The sequence below is a fragment of the Vigna unguiculata genome, chromosome 3 (assembly GCF_037176805.1).
Source record: "Vigna unguiculata cultivar grain cowpea cultivar isolate G323 ecotype 2 chromosome 3, ASM3717680v1, whole genome shotgun sequence".
Taxonomy (NCBI): domain Eukaryota; kingdom Viridiplantae; phylum Streptophyta; class Magnoliopsida; order Fabales; family Fabaceae; genus Vigna; species Vigna unguiculata.
The window spans coordinates 54,412,623-54,435,369 of record NC_140794.1 but is presented as its reverse complement, the minus strand read 5'-3'; the positions used below and the strand labels follow the sequence as shown (position 1 = coordinate 54,435,369).

General features: G+C 35.2%; 2 protein-coding genes across 3 annotated transcripts; both read right to left on the bottom strand.

Annotated features, from left to right (window-relative positions):
* Nucleotides 1-396: 396 nt before the first annotated feature.
* Nucleotides 397-12,419, bottom strand: CCS (copper chaperone for SOD1). Of its 2 annotated transcripts, none has more exons than XM_028064610.2 (6): nucleotides 12,082-12,413; nucleotides 11,972-11,998; nucleotides 11,805-11,877; nucleotides 11,103-11,237; nucleotides 3,202-3,425; nucleotides 397-933 (listed from the first exon to the last, which is right to left on the bottom strand). In XM_028064610.2, the coding sequence occupies exons 1-6, from the start codon at nucleotides 12,307-12,309 to the stop codon at nucleotides 670-672; spliced, it is 951 nt and encodes a 316-aa protein (XP_027920411.1). In that variant the 5' UTR covers nucleotides 12,310-12,413; the 3' UTR covers nucleotides 397-669. The 2 variants fall into 2 exon arrangements, with proteins under 2 accessions (XP_027920411.1, XP_085527720.1); XM_085671594.1 differs by having other exon boundaries at nucleotides 634-977; nucleotides 12,082-12,419.
* A 6,240-nt stretch (nucleotides 12,420-18,659) lies between these two features.
* On the bottom strand, nucleotides 18,660-20,599 carry LOC114179476 (non-specific lipid transfer protein GPI-anchored 9-like). Its single transcript, XM_028065825.2, has 3 exons — nucleotides 20,125-20,599; nucleotides 19,962-19,994; nucleotides 18,660-19,041 (listed from the first exon to the last, which is right to left on the bottom strand). The coding sequence occupies exons 1-3, from the start codon at nucleotides 20,435-20,437 to the stop codon at nucleotides 18,941-18,943; spliced, it is 447 nt and encodes a 148-aa protein (XP_027921626.1). The 5' UTR covers nucleotides 20,438-20,599; the 3' UTR covers nucleotides 18,660-18,940.
* Nucleotides 20,600-22,747: the final 2,148 nt, after the last annotated feature.

Genomic DNA, 22,747 nt, shown 5'->3' with positions numbered 1-22,747 from the left:
TGAGATTTAGAAGGAAGAGACTGAGTTAAATTTTCTAACCAAAAACTAACAACTACCGATAAATTAAAACAATATTTAAAAGACTGTTTTCCTATTGTTTCTCTTTTAATCAAATTAGTGAAGCATTTCTAAGGTTATTACCAATCGGATGGATTATCATAACCGTTGTTAGAAAAGACATGGAGAAGTGAAATTTAAAAATCAATGCAGAAACACTTTTTCTCGTGACTTGAGTAATTGGTCAAACTATACCCAAGTCTCATACTGTATAATTAACACCCATTTTTTAACTAGAGAATCATCGATAAAATATACTGTGTGCATTTTAAAAATGGTTAGATCAAATAATTAAACAAGGAATTATGTTATAATACCTGCAACCATACACAATAATCCTAAACTCTGAACAATTTTTACTACATTTTTTTTATTATGCAATTTTCTTAATGTCCAACAATTATTAAAATATCTAAAATAACTCTAATTTATGTCAAATTAACATCCATCTTAACCAAAAAAATAAGTTCATAATTCTGGAGAAGAAATTCAGAATAAATCAAAGAGAGATGAATTACATCTGAAAGAGGTATGCGATCTTCAGAAGTACAATATTGCTGATGGGGACAAGACAACTAAATAGCAATGCTTTGCTTTCAGTGAATTACTGTGTCAGGCCTTGCTGGATACAAAATCTTTATCCGTGGCATCCCATATAATGGTGCCATCACACGTACAGAGCTTTTTATAGTTCTCACCGACTCCTGCACTTCTGGCAATTACTGCGGCAGTTATACCATCTTTTGTTTTATCTTCTGTTGCATATACCACCACAGATCTTCCAATAAGATCAGCCACCCTCAGCTTTTCTTTGACTCCAGTGTAGAAGGCATCACCATTTTCATTGGCTTCTAGTGTTCCCAGGTCGCCAAGTGGCTGAAAATCCAATCAACCGGATCTCCTTATGTTTGGTTTGAAATCTAAAATTTGAATATTTTTTTTTTATAAATTAACTTTACAGTTTTGAACCCAATATGAAAAATACGGTTTGAATTGACTTTTTAATCAGATCGTGCTTGAAACACAATCCATATTTAGGATATATTAAGTCTATTAACTAATAACTGCAAAATTGCCAATTTCAACTGTTAAAACTAAAATCCGCTGAAATCCGACAAAATGTGAACGAGCTAATTTATACCAAAATAAAGAAAAGACTTTAAATCATAGTAGTTCATATTTTCCAACTTCCAAACACAGAATTTAATTTATAAATTGAATCAAAATATTAAATTATTTGACGCAACATTCTTAACACTCTATCACTAACAACAGAACTCAACCAAAAAGAGGTAAGAGTACAACAAAAAAACTAGACCGACTGCAAGGGACTCAAATCACCGGTCTTCATTTCCTGCTCAAAAACTCTATCCCTCCAATCAAATAATGACACTCAATTAAAAAATCCACCCCATTTAATTTAGTATAACTGTGTTTGTATGAACAATTTTACTTTAAATTTATTTTAACCTTATAAAACAAACTTGTAAAATAAAATTTGCTCCTAGTTATATATTATAATGTTTCTAGAGAAAGTAGGATCTTCATCATGTTATAATATTGTGTCATTAACATTCTTATCTTAAACATTATTTCCTGAAATGAGGAGCTGACACATACTGAAATACTATAAACCACCATAGACGGTGGGCTGAAACCTGTGGAGTGTCGTTGTTGGCCCCCTAGTCTCCTCCCTCAACGACAGCCTATGCAAGCTCCTAGACATGATGACGTAGATCATGGGCCTAGTACTAGTTAGTCACTGTTGCAAGCAAAGACAACAACAATCCTCTTCTTGATATATACCAATTTCTAACCTTTAGATTTCCACCCTGAAATTTATCAACATGTTTTCTATTTCTCTTCGATCTCATACTGCAGATTGTACTAGAAGAAGCATCACTCTCCACTCGCCTCGCCCCAAATATAACTGCACTCTGGTTACATCTCTTACCGAAATCATTTTGAAAACTTAATTAAGAAAGGAATTGACACTACTGCATGTGTGAGACAGAGTGTGGGACATGGGATTTGAGTCCGACGACCAGTAAATGATTGTGGAATTATAGTAAAAAGGAATGTCATGCATCAACACAATACTTACTGCTCAAGTAGAGGCAAGGACGCAGAGAATGCATTATTCAATTTGGTAAAATAGGCTTTTGTTCCACTCAAAAAAGGCTGTCGGAGGCCTCAATCTAGTCAGCCCGAGATAATAGGAACTGGCTTTGAAATTTCCATAGTCTTTGCATATGGCTTCTTTTTGTCAACTCTGCATATCCCAAGGAGCTCAAGGGCCGACCTCCTTAAAACTTCTCATTGGATTAGTCCAAATCAACGGATCAGATTATTTTGAGTACCCAGTCTCAAGCCAAAGGAACGAAGAGACCACCATTAATTACTATCAGCCCTAGGAAGTTCAGGGGCTGACCACCTTAAAACTTAGTCGTTGGATTAATCCGAATAAAAGGGTAGGATTATTTCCTGAGTGTACAGTTTTAAAAGTATCTTGTGTAGCCTGAAGAAGTTTTTTTTTTGAGGTATTCTATGTGCATCTTCCTTCCGACCTACCAACCCCCACCCCTCTCAGTGGCAGAATGAAATTTCTAGAAGAGATGTCAAACATCACACTTGAGAGGAGAGCAGCCTCAATAACAGAAGTATTCTACGAACTTAATAGACATCATGATGCGACCCGACACTTTCTGATAGAAAAATATTCACTATCCTAAGCTAACTGTTTTGTAATAATATATACACTAGTGATCAATCCGTAAAAGAAAGATTAATTATTGAATTGGTCCTTACTTTGCTTCATTCTTATGTTTTAGTCCATTCCAACACCAAGTAACTTAGGTTTTCTAAAACTGCTACAAAACTGAATCTGGCAGAGTAAAATTGACAGAAATTTTCTGAACCACTAGAAATATAAAACAATTCATAGTTTTTGTAGTGGTTTTTTTACACTAATTTTGAGTGGGCTTCAATTCTGTGGCAGATTTAGAGAACTAAAATACTTAGTTTCCATGTATACGGACAACACAAATTGTGGGCAAGTGTAAGAACCAAATGAATATTTAAACCTAGAAGAAATATGTCTACCATGTAAAGAACTTTTTTTTAAAGGTATGTGGAAAATCATACCTCTTTGGTGTTTTCCTCAGTTATTGGATTGAATATTTTACCAGTGCTTGCTGCACCTCTAGTCAAATCTCCAAACTCATTAATAGACCAACCGTGCTTTCCTGGTGACAGCCCACTAAAGTTGGCTTCAATCCTAGCTAGTTCCATGTTTACTTGAGCTAGGCGAATAACACCAAAAATATCTGGACCTTTGAATTCGGAAACAGCAGCAGATATCAAGAAATCTGAAAGGCAAAAAAGAAATATTTAACTAAATCAGAAGTTATAGTAAAGCTGAAACCATGAAAACAGAAGTAAAAACATATTGCTGACAATCATATTATTCGAATGAGTCCCTTAAACACAAGTGGCGCAATGTGTAATAAATGATGTAACAACATAATTAAAAACAAGGAAATCAGGAGACACCATAGAACTACAAATATTTATTTAAAATGTATCTGCTGCAGTCTAAGCTAAACAAAAACAAGGTTATTCCAAATTGGGGTTGACAAATAGATGTACAAACAAGTCACAACAACTAGGGGAGAAACAATGTGTTAGGTTTCTTAGAGCTAGAAACCCAAGCTACTCGGGTAGAACTCACTCACACCAACACAGAAAGAAACAGAAACAGACTTTTATTATTCTCTCAAAGAATGCGTCCAGGGAAAGACAACAATTCCCCCCTCACAGGATCTGTTATGACTCCTGTTTACACTTACAAAAACAAAACGAATACCCCCTTTTACAACACTACCCCCCTTCTTATTTATACTTTTCCTAAAACAAACTTTCATTCCCAAACAACCTACTAACAGACTAACTAACTAACTAACTCAGTTCTTATTTCTTCTCACATACACCTTTAATATTCTATCATTACTCCCCTCTGGCTGAGCAACCTTGTCCTCAAGGTTGAAGTCAGGGAACTGTTGTTGGATAGTTGTGACGTCTTCCCAAGTAGCTGCTTCTACCCCTTTATCCTTCCACTGAATTAAGACTTGCGGTCTTGCATCTTCCTTCCCTGGTATAGGTCCCCATCTGTTATCCAATATCTTCTCTGGGAACCAATTAGAGGTCCTGCCTTGCAAACCTTCTGGCAGGTCTTTCTCAACTTGATGAGTGCCTACTGCTTTTTTTAATTGTGAAACATGAAATACTGGGTGGATCCTGGCAGTTTCTGGAAGTTGTAATCCAAAGGCTACTGGACCTACCTGTTTCAGCACTAGAAAAGGACCATAATATCTAGCAGATAGCTTTGGGTGCAGTCTGGTGGGCATTGAGACCTGTCTATGGGGGCGAATTTTCAGAAAAACCCAGTCCCCTACTTGGGTGGAGGATTGTTTCCTGTGTTTATTCGCATATTTCGTCATATGCTCTTGGGCTCTTGCGAGGTGGAACTTGAGTTGGCTCAAAGCTTCATCTCTGGTCATGAGATCTTGTGCTACTGCTTCCACAATGGTTTCTCCTGGAATAAATCTGCTGATGGAAGGAGGTGGTCTGCCATAAACTATTTCAAAAGGGGATTTTTGGGCTGCCCCGTGAAAACTGGTGTTATACCAGTATTCTGCCCATGAGAGAAAGTGAGACCAAGATTTGGGTTGTTCTGAGCTAAAGCATCTCAAGTATGTTTCTAAGGTTCTATTTAAGACTTCAGTTTGGCCATCTGACTCAGGATGGTACGCAGTGCTCATGTTTAACTGTGTTCCCTGCATTCTGAATAACTCCTTCCAGAAGAGACTTAAAAATGTAGGGTCTCTGTCACTAACAATAGATGCAGGAATCCCATGTAGTCTCACTATTTCTTTGGCAAACACCTCTGCTATGCTCTTGGCTGAATAAGGATGTTTAATTGGTATGAAATGCCCATATTTACTTAGTCTATCCACCACCACCAAAACTGAATCATACCCATTGGATTTTGGTAGCCTGACAATGAAGTCCAAACTAATGTCCTCCCATACTGCATTGGGTATGGGTAAAGGTTGTAGCAACCCTTGTGGTGAAGATGCTAGGTACTTGTGTTGTTGACACACCAAACAAGCAGCCACAAAATCTGTTACCATCTTCTTCATTCCAATCCAGTATAGTGATTGGCTTATCCTCCTGTAAGTTCTGAACACCCCTGAGTGACCTCCTGTAGATGTGGTATGGTATTCAGCCAGCAGTCTTGGAATCCAAGCAGAGTTGGCTGATAGCACGAGCCTGCCTTTATGATGAAGTCTTCCATGTTCTAAAGTATACTGCCCCTGCTTCCCAGGATTCTCTTTCAGCCCTTTTATGATCTTTTGTAATTCTGCATCTTCTTCCACTTCTGCCAATATCTTCTGGAAGTCCTGCCAGAATGGTATGGACATTATAGTCAATTCTTTGTCATCCTCCTCATTCTCCCCCCTTCGAGAAAGGGCATCAGCTACTTTGTTGGATGCTCCAATTTTATAAACAATATTAAATTCATATCCCATCAATTTGGCCAACCAATTCTGCTGGTTTTGTGTGGTGATGCGCTGCTCTAACAAATACCTTAGACTCCTCTGATCTGTATATACTGTAAATTTTTGCCCCAATAAATAAGGTCTCCAATGCTGTATGGCTAAAACTAAAGCCATCAACTCCTTTTCATAAATGGACTTAGTTAAGGAAGTGTCCGATAGGCCTTTGCTGAAGAAAGCAATAGGACGTTTGTCCTGTGTTAGCACAACACCCAGCCCACTGCCTGATGCATCACACTCAATGGAAAAAGGTTGGCTGAAGTCTGGTAGTTTTAGAACAGGGGTTGTTGTTATAGCTTTCTTTAGAGCCTCCATAGCCTTAGTGCTTTCTTCATTCCAGCAGAAACATCCCTTCTTTAATAGACGTGTTAATGGTTTTGCTACTTTTCCATAGTCTCGGATGAATCTTCTATAATACCCAGTCAACCCAAGAAAACCCCTCAAGGCTTTAAGATTTTTTGGCAAAGGCCACTGATGAATTGCTGCCAGCTTGTCTTGATCCATCTCTACCCCTTTTTTAGATATTACGTGGCCCAAATATTTCACCTCTTGTCTCCCAAACTCACACTTCTTTTTATTTGCAAAGAACTGTTGCTGCTGCAGTGTATGCAACACCTGTTTTAAGTGACCCATGTGATCCTCCCATGATTGGCTGTAGATTAAGATGTCGTCAAAGAACACCAATACGAACTTCCTTAAATATGGCTGCAAAACTGTGTTCATGGCACATTGGAAGGTTGCTGGCGCGTTGGTTAGCCCAAAGGGCATGACCAAGAACTCATAGTGGCCCTGATGTGTGCGGAAAGCTGTTTTCTGTATATCCCCTTCATACATCCTGATTTGGTGATAACCTGCCTTCAAATCAACTTTGGAGAAATAGGTAGCACCATGTAGTTCATCCAATAACTCTTCTATCACGGGTATTGGAAATTTATCAGCCACAGTGACCTTATTCAAGGCCCTATAGTCTATGCAAAACCTCCAACTCCCATCTTTTTTCTTTACTAGGATGACTGGACTGGAATATGGGCTATTGCTGGGCCTGATGATTCCAGATTTCAGCATTTCCTCCACCTGTTTTTCTATCTCAGATTTCAGCAGATTAGGGTACCTATATGGTCTCACATTGACAGGGTTTTCACCTACTTTGATAGGTATTTTATGATCAATCCCCCTCCTTGGTGGCAGCTCCAGTTTTTCTTGGAAAATGATCTTATGTTCCTGCAAAACCTCCTCCAATTCCTCCTGCTGCTTGGCTGACAATCCTTTCCCCCCTTCTTCCTCTTCGTGACTGGTTAATCCCAACTCCCACACTAAGGAGATTGCTTCAATTTCAGTTTCCTTCAACAGGGCTTGTGGTGTCACAATTCTTTTTGTCAGAGTGGGATCCCCTTGAATGTTCACCACTTTTCCAGCCACATTAAAACTCATGGTTAAGGTGTTCCAATTTACCTTAACTTCTCCTAAAGATGCTAGCCATTCCACTCCTAAAATCACATCAACTCCTCCTAATTCAAACAGGAAAAATGTCTCTTTAACAACATGATTCTCCAAATTAACTTCTACATCTTTGCAACACCCTTGTGTTTGCTTCTTGTGTCCATCCCCTAATCTGACACAGTAAGGAGGGGTATCTTCCACCATTAATCCCAATTCTGTCACCAATTGTGCTGAAACAAAATTATGACTCGCCCCACTATCAATTAAAATTAGTACCTTTCGCCCATTGATATCTCCCTGCAATTTCATGGTATTATTTTGCGTTAAGCCTCCTGCTGAGAACAGAGATAGCTCCATTCTTTTGTTTTCCAACACTCCAATTTTCTCCTCTCCTCCATCCTCCTCTCTGCCCTCACTATTCTCCTCATCTTCTGCTAGAATTACCACTCTCAAGCTTTTTTTTGGGCAGCGGTGGCCTGGCCCAAAAGCTCCTCCACAATGAAAACATCTTCCTTCTTCCCTTCTCTTTAGGTACTCTGGGTAAGGCAAGTTTCTGACTGCCCTGTTTTTACTCCCTCCTGTTGTTGGATTTCCACTTGTCCTAGAGCCCATAGATGAGGTTCCCCCTCCTTCTTTCCTTGCTGTACTCATATTGCTGGGAGAAGACTGAGAGTTTCCAGCCCCTTTAAAAGTCTCAGTTCTTGATACCACACCCATTCCTCTCTGAAATCTGGTGTCTGCTGCTGATGTTGTCCGATAGGTGTTTGTTCTTCCTGCCCATGATTCATTAAGAGACTCCTCCACATCCCTAGAGATCTCCATTGCCCTCATTAAATCCCTTGGATCATGTGGCTTTACTTGGCTTCTGATCCGGCTTTGTAATCCTGCAAAAAAATACCCCAGTAGTTGTTCTTCTGATAAATCTGGAATTTGAGCCACCAATCTTTCAAATTCTTGTACGTATTCTTCTACTCCCTCATTCTGCCTTATGGATGCTAATTTCTCAAAGACTGTACTCCTATCCTTGCCTCCAAATCTTTTATTCAAAGCTTCGACAAAACTCTCCCAAGATGGGTTCTTGGATTTCTTTTTCCAGAAGCTAAACCAATGACTAGCGTTTCCTTCCATACTTATGAATGCTAATCGTAATTTCTCTTTTGGAGAAATATTTTGAATCTCAAAGAACTTTTCTGCTCTAGCAATCCAGCCCATAGGATCACTACCTTCAAAAGTTGGTAACTCTACCCTTTTCATCCACTGCTTCTGGACCTCTTCTTCACTGTCAGAATCAGACTCCTCCTTTCTGATCATCTTTACAACTCCTTTCTTGTTGTTAACAGAATTCTCCCCATTTTCAGAACTCTTCTCAGACCCTTCTTCTGATTTCTTGCTATTCTTAATCATATTTCTGATTTCGTGAAGATTTTCTTGAATTTCCAAGATAATCTTCCCATTCTCGCTGGTCCACCTTTCCAACGCAGCAACTCTTCCCTCCATGATAACAGGCCCTTGGATCCGGCAGGTCGGACCAATTGTTAGGTTTCTTAGAGCTAGAAACCCAAGCTACTCGGGTAGAACTCACTCACACCAACACAGAAAGAAACAGAAACAGACTTTTATTATTCTCTCAAAGAATGCGTCCAGGGAAAGACAACAATTCCCCCCTCACAGGATCTGTTATGACTCCTGTTTACACTTACAAAAACAAAACGAATACCCCCTTTTACAACACTACCCCCCTTCTTATTTATACTTTTCCTAAAACAAACTTTCATTCCCAAACAACCTACTAACAGACTAACTAACTAACTAACTCAGTTCTTATTTCTTCTCACATACACCTTTAATATTCTATCACAATGAGAGTATGAAATATGAATAGACAAAATTTAGTGAAAACGTGAAACCAAATACCATAGTATCTCATCTTGCTCAAGGAAATACTACAGTTCTTTACCCACATATTGATGGTATACGTATTACAAAAGCATCCGATAGCTGATATTTCACACATGAACATTTTTGGAGTGTCAGTAAAACAACACAGAGGGTGGGGGTGGGAGGATTCAGTTTAAACTATTTTCTTAAGTCAAAAGCCAATAAGACATTGATGGAAGAGTTGTTTTTACTCTATTGTTGTTTGCGATTGACAATAAGAGCAAACAGAAATCCTATATAAGATATTCTACTGCTTCAGTAAAATAAAAAACAAAACAGACAAACAATAAAAATGGTACAATGTAGGAATAAATAGCAGAGAGCAGCAGTAGCCCATGTAATATGCTCATTTCCGATCTTCAACCTGTAATGCATATAGGTAGAGGCTTCAAAATGTCTCACAATATGGGTACAAGATTGTGAAACCTTAGATAAATTTATTTTAAAAAGAATGGTTCATATAACTGCTCCACCCGTCCAACTCTGTTTTGTGTTGCATGAACCAAATTGGACTGACGCTCAATAGCACATTGAAGCTGAAATTCACATTTCTGGTACTTCTGCTTACTCAGCAACATCATTCATGAAGGAAAGAAAGTTAAAGACAATGATCAATGGAGGAAACATATAATCAAAAAAGGATGCAACACTAAGCCCAAGAAGGGAAGAATCGAATCAGGGTCTCATTTAAGGATGGGGAAGGGTTATTCGGCCAGTGGCAAACCTTGGTTGAAACATCAACAATTTGAAAAAGTGCTGGCATCACCGCCATCCAAGTCATGAAAATGCCTGCCAGTTGATTCGAAAATCTTTCCCTCTCGCTCCAAAAGGGCTTGCCTTTGGGAAGCAGCCTAGGATCTAGTATCACCAGAACCACAGCCACAATGAACACGATGTTTGGGAACAAATTGATCTTCGAGGAGCTCATTCTTGCATGGTCAAAATCAGTAGAGAAGATTTTGGGATATCATGCAGACAACATGGCTTCCTCCATCATGGTTACAAGCCATTGAAGTTGAGCCAAATTAAGGTCCCCGGCAAGAATGATCTATAATTTGCGCTAGCCAACTCCTTATTTCCAATTTGGAGAAAGTGTTGGGTTCAGATCCATAGGGTGAAAAGGTGAGAATCAAGAAAGAAAGGATCAAGAGGGAGGGATAAGTTGGAAAAGAGAAAGATAAAGCGAAAAATTCCGAACTTTCAATTTTAAAATAAATATATCTTAACAGTCAATAATTGTTTCCCACAGTGAGAGAAATCCTCAAGCCTGTCTTTGGATTGGAAACAAACAGGGGCCAAGTCTCCCAACCTAGCCTCAACCTAATACATATATGAAGTCATATACATATAGAAATAAGGTCATTGAGTCCTTGTAATTGGAGAGAATATAACAAACGTATCTATCATCAAGCCACATAAGTAAATTACCAAAAATGTTCAAAATAAGAGCTAAAGCTTCTAAATTTGACTTTGTGTTCATTTGTTGTAACAGATTTGGAACCAAAAAAGTGGAGAGTAAGGAATAACCTATTAGGTATACAAGTTGTGTGCCTTAGTATGTTACGAGTTTTTCAAAGAAAAGGAGCTTATTTCTCTCCCTGCGACAGTGAAAGAAGAAGTAAATGAACTACGGTGACAAGGATGTAGTTTAAAGGAGCATACAAACTCAAGTTTAATAGGTGAAAATAACCACACTAAACATCCAACTTCATAATTATCACACTCATTCCTCCAAATAAACAAATAAAGAGTAAAACCACTAACCTTATTTTTGCAGATTTTACAATCTCATGTAAGATGATTAACTTAGAAAAGGTAGTACTCTACATCAAAATGATTTTGGTAAAATTGACTTTGAAATAAACTCTACACTAAAATGATGGGGATGTGTGTCCAAATTAATCTCACTCACATTTTTTACTTTGAAAAAGTCCCAGCGAGTGAAATTGGTTTTGGGCGCCAACAAAGCATGCAAAGTCGTTAAGGAAAGCTTAGCATTACAAAATATACAATTTAAATCGTGACAAAGCAAGAAATTGACTAGCAAACCTTCCGGTATTCCTTGTCCAATTAACCGGGCTTTTCTACCAGTTTGCTCCAAGGCTTCAGTCATAGTCTTAACCGGCGTTGAACCAAGAATCCTTACAACCTGATTGCTCAAGTCCACCTCTACGTTCTTAACTCCTGAAAAAAAATGCGAGGACCCAAACAACGTGAATCAAGAAATCTATGGGGTGCTTAAAACCATCAGAATTGTGAATCGATTTAATTTAATGTCAGCAAATCAGCTCAAAATAAACCTGTTCTGGTCTAAAGTTCCTCTACTTAGGTTAGAGTTTACCTAGTCTAATGGCATTCAAGCGTGTACAGCCTGTGGGAATATCTTCCTATATAAAAGTCCCCCTTAGCATCATTACTGGAAAGTTTTTAATTGTTTCCTTGATGTTCTCTAAAATCTTGGGGACAGAAGACTGCGTCCATATTTGTTTCCCCTCAATCACTATCCAGATTGTAGGGAGGGAGAAGCAACATTATAGGTCACGAGAACTTATCTTATTAAGAGGACATGGGCTAGGCAACGGTAACTACTATAGCTAATGAACAATATCACAATATACCTCAAATCCTGTCTGATAAACATTGATCGGTTGGAGGTTACAAACTCCAATTCTATTCGTTCATAGTTGCAAACACGTTGAATGCAGAAAATAAATCACACAAGATGGTCCAAGCACTTAACTAAACACTTACCATTAACCTCGTGCAACTTATTTTTGACAGCATTAACACAACCTTCGCATTTCATATCCACCATGTACTCCGTCTGACATCACAAAAGAAAAAAATAAAAAAAAGGAACTAACTAAGAATTTGACTTAACCGAGCCAAATAGCGAAGAGAGAGAACATCTAACTGACCAGTAACTCGGGCAAGACGGCATCAGGCTGCGAGAGAAAAGAAGAAAATGATTAGATTAGCGGGGAATTAAGTAATTGAGAGAAAAGTAGGATAGATAAGAATGAGGAACCTGAGAAGAGAGTTTGTGGTCCATGTGGAGAACAGAGGGAGGGGTAGCAAGTGTTTTGAGAAGGCCGAATCTATTGGGGGAATTGGAAGATTGGGAAGAGCGAGAGAAAGAAGAAGATGATGATGATGATGAAGAAGATGGAGAAGATGAAAGAGAAGAGAAGGCGAATGCTGCAGGAATAGCTGCTACAGCAGTTGCTGTTGTTGCTACTGACCTCAGAAATGCCATTTTACTCCCAACTATTCCTTCTTATTTATTACACAGAACAAAATGCACTCTGGCTGGTAGGTAGGTAGCTACCTCTATGTTTGTTTCATGCCACTTCATTCTAGATGGATCCACATTTCTCCACCTTCCAAGTAGTTTTCACTAATTAGTGAATCCTCCACCACTTTCATTTGGATTTTATAATTGGGTCCATCAAAATTAGTTCAGGCCTTTAATTTCTACAGCCCTAGTATTACTAAATGCACCCCTTTATTAACAGAAAAAGACTAAAACACCCTCACTCATTGCACCACATCAACATTATCACTACCTTCACTGCTCCCTCCCACCATCACCCTGCATCTTCTTTCCCTACTGTAGATGAAGAAAAAAAAGAGAGGGAGTTCGTTCCAACAAAACTTATTCCGAAAAACTCACCCTAGAATATATTATATATGTTTTAAAAAACTTGTTCCTCTATATTTGAGAAATTTTGTTCTAAAAATCTTATTTTAAAAAATTTGTTACAAAAACTTTGTTCTAAAAATACTATTCTAGGTAACTTGTTTCGAAAATCATGTTTCAGGAAATTTAGAAAATAAATAATCTGAAAAGTCATTTTGACTAAGAGTAAAAGGATTATTTTAAAAGTACAGGGGTGCAGGAAGAAAAACTATGGGCTAAAAGCGGACCACAACATTTGAGGCCTAAACACACTGTTTAACACATGGGTTTTTCTAATATTATTTTCATTGAAATTTATGCATATAAAGCATCAAATATTAATGACCCCCTTGCTACCACGAAGCCTATTTGCCTGAAAAACATGTGCCTCAGTAGGCATTCAAAGTCATCATTTTTAGATATTTTAAATATTCAGACTTGTATGTTGGGGGTATGTTTTTACAACTAATGATTATTGAATTATGGATCTTGCTAATCAGTGTCCTAGGGACACTGGCTAAGGATAATTAATATATACTGATTTTACAAAAGTATATATATATATATATATATAAAAGTGTGATATTAAATAAAATTTGATCTAATAATCATTAATTCAACTTTATTTTATTTAAAAGATAAAAATGCCCATAAATATTATATTTGTGTGTTTAATATTTTATTTAATATTCATAAATAACTAAAAATTTTACAAAAAAATAAAATAAAATAAGGAAGTTTAAATTAATAGACAAACCAACAAAAAAAGTAGTGTTAAATATCTAAAAATTTTACAAAAAAAGAATAATTAAAGTGTCAATTTGAAACTTCATTAATTTTTTTTTTTTGCTTTTTAGTAAAGACCTTAAAAGCTCTAAAGTCTTTGTTTTGTATCAGAAAGTTATTGTCTAAAAATTTAAAAAAATATATTTGTCTTTATAAAATTTATTATGTGCATTTATACTATTTTAATTATTATACTTAATTATTTCATTTTTTAATGTAAAAATAATAGTACCAATGCACATTAATTATTTCTTAACCAGTGTCCTTAGGGCACTGGTTAACATTCTCCTTGAATTATTAGCACACTAATTCTAGATTTAGTGATTCAACCTATGGTTAAATTGATTTTAACAAAATAATATAAATAATTTAATTATAGACAAAATAACATCATAATTTAATAATGACACTAAAATGTTAAAAGTAAAATATCATAAACTTTTAATGTTCAAAATTGAAAAACCTAATTCTTTTAACCGCACACAACACTCACCAGCTCATTTCTCTTCTCCATCTCAACCTTCTTTTCTCCGATACTCACTCAATCTTCAACATTTTATTGACAAAGACGGTTCTTGGAAGCACTCAGGAGTAATCTATGTTGTCTACCGAAAATCTTGGTTAGAGTAAGCTGAGTTCATCCTAGTTTTATAGGAAAAAAATGAATTATTTTCTCTTTTTCTCCATTTTTTTCGGTGTGTATGGGAGTATTGTCACTCCTATGAATTCACTAAGTTGTGGTGAACACATTCATGTCTTTGGATCGCTGTTTTAATCATCTGTTGTTTGTCTGCTGTTTTTAGGTTGAAGGGAGGGTTACTAAGAACAAAATTGTTTTAAAGCTCTTAACAAGTGTAAATAAGTATATTGAGGTAAGGGAAGCTAGGTTTCTTGAAAATTATGAAATGAATTGTTTATCTTGGTCATTAACTCTTGATGCGTTAAATGGATGAGTGTATTGAATTGGAGTGGTTTGTGTATTTTTTGTTTGAATTTGGGCTTTGCATGCTGAGAGTAAGTGAAAATATGTTATTTTATTTTAAGCGAGAATTTCTAGATTAAGCGAGAAAAATCTAGCTTGAGCGAAAATAACAAAATTTCACTTTGTTCTCCGTTCGAGTTTTAGCTTAAGCAAGATTTTCTAGTTTAAGTGAGAATCCATGTCACTCAAACAAGAATTTCTAGCTTAAGCGAGAGCTCCTGTTGTTCAAGCGAGCATGGTTGTCAAAATCACGACCCAAAACGTAAGATAGTACGAGTTTATGATCTTCTGCATCCTCTTTGATTCCGCTCCACTTAAAATACGCGATCTTCAAGGATCGCCTTTGTAAATCGCAACTCGGCTGGGAGCGGGGATTCCGGCGATGCGGTCCCTTCCAATCGCGACGGTGCTAATCGCAGCAGCACCACCAGCTTTACAACTTGTAGTGGCAACGGCACGAGCTTCGCATCACAGCGGCAACAGTACGAGCTTCGCATCGCAGCGGCAACGACACGAGCTTCGTATTGCGACAACGACACCAACTCTGCATCACAGCGGCAACAGCAACAGTAGGCTTCGCAGCGGTAACAATAAGCTTTGCAGGGGCGGCAGCAGCAACACTAAGCTTTGCAGGGGCAATAGCACTTTTTAACCTAATTTTCAAAAACCCTAAATTTCTAACCTAACAAGCCCAATTTTAAAAGCCCACTCAGAAGTAAAACTGCATAATAAAATCATAGTTGTAGGTAAAAGTAACTTTTATTTAAAAAGTTACTATCTCCCTCTCTATCACACATCTAAAGTTAAGAAAATCAATCAGTGGGATAACAACTCCTTTATTTCCTTTCTCTTATTAAATTAAAAAAGGTTTAATTACTCGTATAGTACCCAGTCTGGGGCTAGTGTGTCAAATAGGTACCCGGTTTTAAAAAAGTGTCAATTACATCCCAACTTTTGAAAATTGCTTCAATTAGGTCCCTTTCAGACAAAGTTGACTAACGCCGTTAGTCAACGTGCCACGTGTCAATCTGTGGTTTTTTTGATTTTAAAAAAAAAATATTTTTTTTGAATTTTTTTTAAAAAAAATTAAAAAAAAAAATGCCACGTGTCAAGTCCCTGTGTGTGACACGTAGCATTGTCAGTGTCACGTGGTATTGCAATGCCACGTGTCAGTATCACTATCATATGTCATTGTGTTGATTTCGATTTAGTCCCCATTTATGTTTTTTCGTTTCAATTTAGTACCTACTTATGTGTATTTGATTCAATTTTGACCTAATATTTTTTAATAATTAAAATATTTTTTTATAAAATTAAAAGTAATTAAGTATAAAAGTTTTACAAAAATTAAGTATTTGATATTTATATTAAAATTTAGTGGCAAAAGTCATTTTATTAAGTCATTTTTAATAAAAAAAATTAGTATAACATTCATACCAATAGAAATTTTGATTTAAAATTAGTAAGACACAATATTGTTCTATTTTGAAAAAAAATAAAAATTAACAAAATATGAGTACTTAATAAAAAAGTAATTAATAAAGTAATATGTTAAAAAGTCGTTTTTAATAAAAAATATTAGTATAACATTTATACAAATAATAAATTTGGTCTGAAATTGAGAGAAACATTATAAATATTAGTACTTAATTTTGTAAAAATATTTATACTTAATTATTTTTAATCTTATAAAAAATGGATTACAAAAATATTTTAATTATTAAAAAAAAATTGGGACAAAATTGAATCAGATATACATACTTAGGTACTAAATTGAAACAGAAAGACATATATGGGGACTAAATTGAAATCAACACAATGACATCTGATAGTGACACTGTGGCATTACAATGCCACGTGACACTGACAATGTCATGTGTCACACATAAGGACTTGACACGTGGCATTTTTATTTTTTATTTTTAAAAAAATTTTAAAAAAAAAATTTAAAAATTAAAAAGTTTTTGAAAAAAAAAATAAAAAAAACCACAGATTGACACGTGACATGTTGACTAATGGCGTTAGTCAACTCTGTCTGAAAGGGACCTAATTGAAGCAATTTTCAAAAGTTGAGATGCAAATGATACTTTTTTAAAACCGAGTACCTATTTGACACACTAGCCCTAAACTGGGTACTATACGAGTAATTAAACCATTAAAAAATCTACTCTTCAAAAAGATTTAGAAAATATTTTATTAAAATTAAAAAAATTGCTTTTTAAAAATCAAGAAAATATTTTATCAGATTAAAAAATCTGCTCTTTAAAGATTAAAAAAAATATTTTATTAGGATTAAAAAATTTGTAGGATATTACGATCTATGTTACGATCTTCCTCCGATTTACGATTTATATTTTCCTTTCCGATCTTGAGTAAAATCTCGATTTTGACTACCATGCAAGCAAGTATTTCTAGCTTAAGCGAGAGCTCTTATCGCCTAAGCTAGAATTTTCTAGCTTAAGCGAGAGCCCCTATCGCTCGAGTGAGAATTTTCTAGCTTAAGCAAGAGCTCATGTCGCTCAAGCGAGAATTTCTAGTTCAAGAGAATTTCTAGCTCAAGCGAGTATGTTGTAGAATTTTAATTCCTTATTTTTCATTTGTGATTGACTGAGTTAATTTTAAAATTATGATGTATGAAACTATGTATGACTGATAGACTTGACTTAATGTGTTTTACATGAGATATGAGTTATTCTAAGATAACATGTTAAAAGATGTGAGAATTTCATGGAGAAATTCCTTTTGTGGTCAAATAGTGTATGTAATGATTTACGGATTCAAGTAAGGTTACATCCTGACATTCTAATGATCATTCAGACTCACATCAAGTAGAATGGTTCATGTGTTTAGTTAATTTTAAAATTATGATGTATGAAGCTATGTATGACTGATGTGGTATTTTTGAGACTTGATTTAATGTGTTTTACATGATATATGAGTTATTCTAAGATAACGTGTTCAAGATGTGAGAATTTTATGGATAAATTCCTTTGATGGTAATATAGTGTATGTAATAATTTATGGATTCAAGTAAGGTTACATCCTAACACTCTAATGATCATTTAGACTCACATAGAGTAGAATGGTTCATGTGTCCTGGTCTAAGACATGATAATGACCTTAATTGATCATGGATTAACCTTGTGTGTGATAGGGTGAAACCCATTGACAATGTCTTTACATAACAGTAGAGACTTCCACATGTACAAGTTTCCAGTGAATCTGATTTCATTATATGTATCCGGATAATTTAGTTAGTGTGTCTTCTATGTTTGATAATACATGTTGATTGTGTTTAAAGTGGCTTGGTTTATTATTTGCTCATTTTTATTTTGACTAACTTAACCCTTCTTCTTGTGTTTTTGTTTACTTGTTTGTCTTTTCCTTTGCAATGATCATCAAAAATTTGTGTGAGCAGATAAAGAGATGCATGTTGATTCTAATTAGGTGAAAGATGATGCTATTGTTTAGAGTAAATACTATAGATCAATCCCTTTCTCTTAACATCCTTTTGAAAACTCTTATCTTATGTTCATTGTCTTTCTTTGTGTTGTTTTGTGTCCTTAGTTATATAATCTTTTAAAAATATTGGGCACCTTATTTATGATGATGGGCCCTCAACCATCGCACCCGGACGAAACCCGACCAACCTTTCTTTAATAAAAATGAAAATAAAATATTATATAAAGAAACAACTATGATAAGAATTAATTCGTTGACGTTCTGCGAGTATAAAAACCATATTAATGTTTGTATACCAGGTTATCAAGTACAAAACATAAGATAAATTATATGTTAATTTTTTTTATTGTTTTATAAAAATACCCACAATAGAGTCCCCATATAATTTTATCATCGTAGTTTGCCCAGAACACTCTCCAAAACATATGATTAATATAAAGATAAATTATATATGTTTAACTTTTTATTGTTTTATAAAAACACCCACAATAGAGTCCACGGATAATTTTAGCATCCTAGTTTGCCCACACGCAAAGAACTCTCCAACATTTACCCTTGTTTAAAACATCAATGTTATTAAGCTCACATCTTTACTTCGTGTATTATTTCTTGGCTCATTTTAACTTTTAAATCAACACACATTGGTTTGGTTCTAACTGAGTTATCTGTAAGAAAACTGGGGAAGAACTGATAAAATAATAATAATAATAATAATAATAATAATAATAATAATGATATAATTCATAATACAACAATCCAGTTTATATAGACGGTGCAACACAAAGCACCACAAATAAGTGTAGAAACAAAAAATTGAGCAGAAGAATGAATGTCCACTCCGTAAATAAACTATTTTACTCAATTGAATCATAGGTTTCTAACGAGGAAAAAGAACAAGAAAATACAATGAAATGGCTGAACAGTACAAAGATAAGTTGAACATAGGAGATAGGAGGCTCCGAAGACTAAAATGCGACCTTAATTAAACAGCATAGATACCCAAAATAAGAGAAGGAAAGAAATTCCGGTGAATGTTACTTTGGCTGCTCCTGATGGGGGGGTACTTCCTCCGGGAGTGGCTGCAAGGACAAAATTCAATATTTATGAACCAATAAAACAAAACAACGTGTACTTTACAAACTGCAAATTTATCACAGATGTGTGGATCACACGCAAGTTCATTTCACAAATAATCAATCATTTTGTGGTTACTATTGTGTTCGACGGAAGGTTCGTGCCATGATAGGCCTCGTGAAAGATAGTGGGTGACAAAAATGAGAAAACCAAATTGCATGTTTACGCTTTATGCTTCTTCTGACTTAAATCCAAGCTCGTCAATGAATACTGTACCACATCCATTATTATATATCTATTGCAATATCTTTCAGATTTCCCATTGCATTTGAAAACTCTATTCGTCATAATGGATGTGGAATGAGAAGGGAGAAAATGTTGTCATAAAAAAAGTAGGAGAAGCGGTAGGTAGACAAGAATACGCGTCATTTTGGCCATTTCCAAATTCATATTTGACTATCTCATTTAATTCAATTTTAATCATATTTATCAATTCAAAATTAACTTTACCAAATTATTTTACTCAATTCTGAACTGCGCTCTTCTTTTTTCTTTCCATGATTAAAAACATTTGATCAAAATTAAATATAAGGAATGGGATATTCATAAATTTAAAAAAATAATACAGAGATACTTTTTAACTAAATGAAAGTGTACCACGTCAAATAGAAGTTTATTCTGAAATTTAACCGTAAAAAATTCTTTAATGATTATTAAAATAAAATAACAAATTTATCTGTGAAATAATTAATAAAACATTCGTGAGGCAGATTATCTGAAACGTATGTTAATGAAAGTGATGAAAGTCTATATAGCATCTCTATTAGTATCATCTATCTTTTTCTGTTGAATATTATTATCTGCCACACCATAAACAAAGCACATCAGAAGAAATTAAATTTGGCGATGTGAAAGACGTTTTTACCTGGGGGTGCCCTTGAACCTGGAGCAGGAGCCCCTGAAAATTTGAAAGTAGAAAAAACAGAACAAAATTATCAACCATAATTAATGCACCCATGTGAAAACACACTCAATAACACCTATCAAAATCAGGCTATGAACAGAAGAAGGAAGATATGTGTGTGTACCATTGCAGCTGGAGAGATCACTAGTGACGCCGCAGCTGCGACTGAGAGCGAGAGCGCTTTCGACAGTGATATTGAGACCTTGAAGCAGGTTAGAGTTGTAGAAAAGGTTGCAGAGGCAAGGGAGTTCGTTTTCGACGGTTCGCTTCAGTGGGTCGCAGCAAGAACTGGGTGGGGTGCTGTTGGAATTCAAGTATTCCCCGCACGGAATCAGGTCTTGGGCGCAACTGGCGGTAGTTCCGGATTGCGCCTCTGCCAAACTCATCGTCAAGGCCAAAACCACCACCAACCACACCAAACATTTGCTTCCTCCCATTTTCTCGTGTTTTTTCCCACTCCAACGATTGATCCTGTCTGTCGGAAATTTTGATTTCAGTGTCTATGGAGTATGGATCCCCTTTTCCCCTCTCTCTCTCTCTCTCTCTCTCTCTCTCTCTGTATATCTTTCTGCGTTTCTCACCAAGGGCGGTTCCTTTTGGGGTTGTTATGTTAGGTGAGGTGCGGTTCTTTTCCTGCTTTATAGACCCTGTTGCTGCCTCGCTGGCACGATGATGTAGACTCTGATTAAATTCATGATTAATTTTTCTGCTCATGAATTTGGTTTTTAATAAATTTTATAAGAGTTGAAATGTATTTGGTGATGTGAGAAATTATTGTTGTTGTGAATTGGCCATACTTTATGAGGATCACACGCGTCACTTCATTATATAAAGGAGTTAAGTATATTTTTCAGCCTAATGTACAAGGTTTAAAGGCGGTGTATACTGAAAACATTTTTATTTTTATTTTAGATGGTAAACATTTTTATTTATTTTTTAATCTATTTTTTAATTTGCTTCAGAATTCAATTTTTTATAATATGTCATTAGTTCATCAGTGGATAATAATGTTTGCAAGTGGTGCTTTATAAATAAATGATGAAAATAATATAATTTAGAAAGGTTAAATCAAAAAATTCAATATTTACACACACATATATATTATAAGAAAATACTTCAGAAAGAAAATAGAGTAAACTGCAGAATTTGCATAAGCTACCTTATTAGTATCTGTGTTAAATTTCTGGCATATATTTCTCTTTTACGGATAAAAAAATTGTATTAACATTTATGAAATTTTGCAGAAATTGAAATTAAAATTATTAGTTATGTCAAATAAGACATTGAATAATATATGGCGACACATTAGCACGATTGCGTCCCGACTGAGATTTGACTTGGCTTCCTTCTTCATTTTCTTCCATTAATTATTAATTAATTACTCTAAAAGGTCCAAATAATTGCTAGTTTTTACAGGGATCTTTTGAGGGATTAGATCCTCTAAAACTTGGAACAAAACTGCATGGATCTTGGCCATTGTTTTAATTTAATATTTGATAACTATAGTATAACAACGGGGAGATTTGTAACTGCACGGATGTAGTTATGCTTTCGAATTACAGCGGGTCCTTTTCCAGTTTTGGAGTTATAATTAAAACCGCAAGTATTGGATACTAAAACATTGTGGATGGACCATGGACTTGATAAAGGAGATTAGGTTTTGTTGACTTCATACTTCCAGCACATTTGTTAGTGAACCCCTTTCCACTCACCACCACATTTGTGACTCCACTTGAGTTTCTAAAGCCTTTTTCTGCAAAAAAAATATATATAATATTTTATTATCATTATTGCAAATTTATACTTTTATCAAACAATCAATTTCAGTTTTCAAAACAAAGTAAAAAATATTGTACCATAACTATAAATAAAAAGTTACATATTATGTAATATTATATACGTGATTACTCTTAGTATCTGTATACTTTATCCATTTTCTAATAATTAATGTTATGTGTGTAATACTCATCAATAATAACTATGTAATAGATTTGATATTTCAATGCATTTTATTTTATTTTATTTCAATTTATTTTCTCTTGATCACTCTTTTATATAGTTTATAACTGAGTTCATTTCTTTTGTCATAATTATTATTCTATATAATTTTTTTTTCACATTCCGGAATTCATCATGTCTAACCCTCTCCTTGTTGTAAAAACGGTGATTTTAGTATTTTACAAAATATATGATCGTTGTTGTAGTGTCTTTATCACTTGCATTCATTTTGATCTTCTCCATTAACTCTTGTATGGCAAATGCTTTTGTTTTATTTTCACAAAGCAGTTACAACATCTTTTAACCGTTGTAGAGTTATCATGGAGGTGTTACAATTATCCTTGTTGGCCATGAGACTTTTTTAGCCCATCACAACCCCCATTTGCACCTATAAATATGTGGTCTAGTGCTCTCCTAAAACACACATTATTGATTCTCTTGGCTCTCTTCTCTCTCCTTTTAATTTATTTTCTTTTATTGTCTTGGGTTACCTCCTCTATAAGGAGAAGTATTTTCTTGCTAGTTCTGAGATCCTCGAAAAATTAAGGAATTTCTTATTGTATCATGGGAGACTTGCACAACACATCGCAGATAAGTCCTTAAAGACTTAAGGATAGTGAATCTACATGTCTTAAGAAGTGCTCTTTTGTTTGTGATTCTTCAGTTTTCCAACAATCTTAAGGACTTATAGGTTGATGATATGGTCATATGGATTTTGGAGAGAAAAAGGATTTTTGTCTTGTGTGTTT

Excerpts from the sequence above, each read along its gene's own strand:
- CCS (XM_028064610.2), bottom strand. The coding sequence starts at position 12,309 with ATGGCATTTCTGAGGTCAGTAGCAACAACAGCAACTGCTGTAGCAGCT. Across the intron at positions 11,999-12,081 it reads ACCACAAACTCTCTTCTCAG|CCTGATGCCGTCTTGCCCGA; the intron begins GTTCCTCATTCT and ends TTTCTCTCGCAG. Across the intron at positions 11,878-11,971 it reads CCGTCTTGCCCGAGTTACTG|ACGGAGTACATGGTGGATAT; the intron begins GTCAGTTAGATG and ends TTGTGATGTCAG.
- LOC114179476 (XM_028065825.2), bottom strand. The coding sequence starts at position 20,437 with ATGGGAGGAAGCAAATGTTTGGTGTGGTTGGTGGTGGTTTTGGCCTTG. Across the intron at positions 19,995-20,124 it reads TGATCTCTCCAGCTGCAATG|GGGCTCCTGCTCCAGGTTCA; the intron begins GTACACACACAT and ends TCAAATTTTCAG. Across the intron at positions 19,042-19,961 it reads AGGTTCAAGGGCACCCCCAG|CCACTCCCGGAGGAAGTACC; the intron begins GTAAAAACGTCT and ends TTGTCCTTGCAG.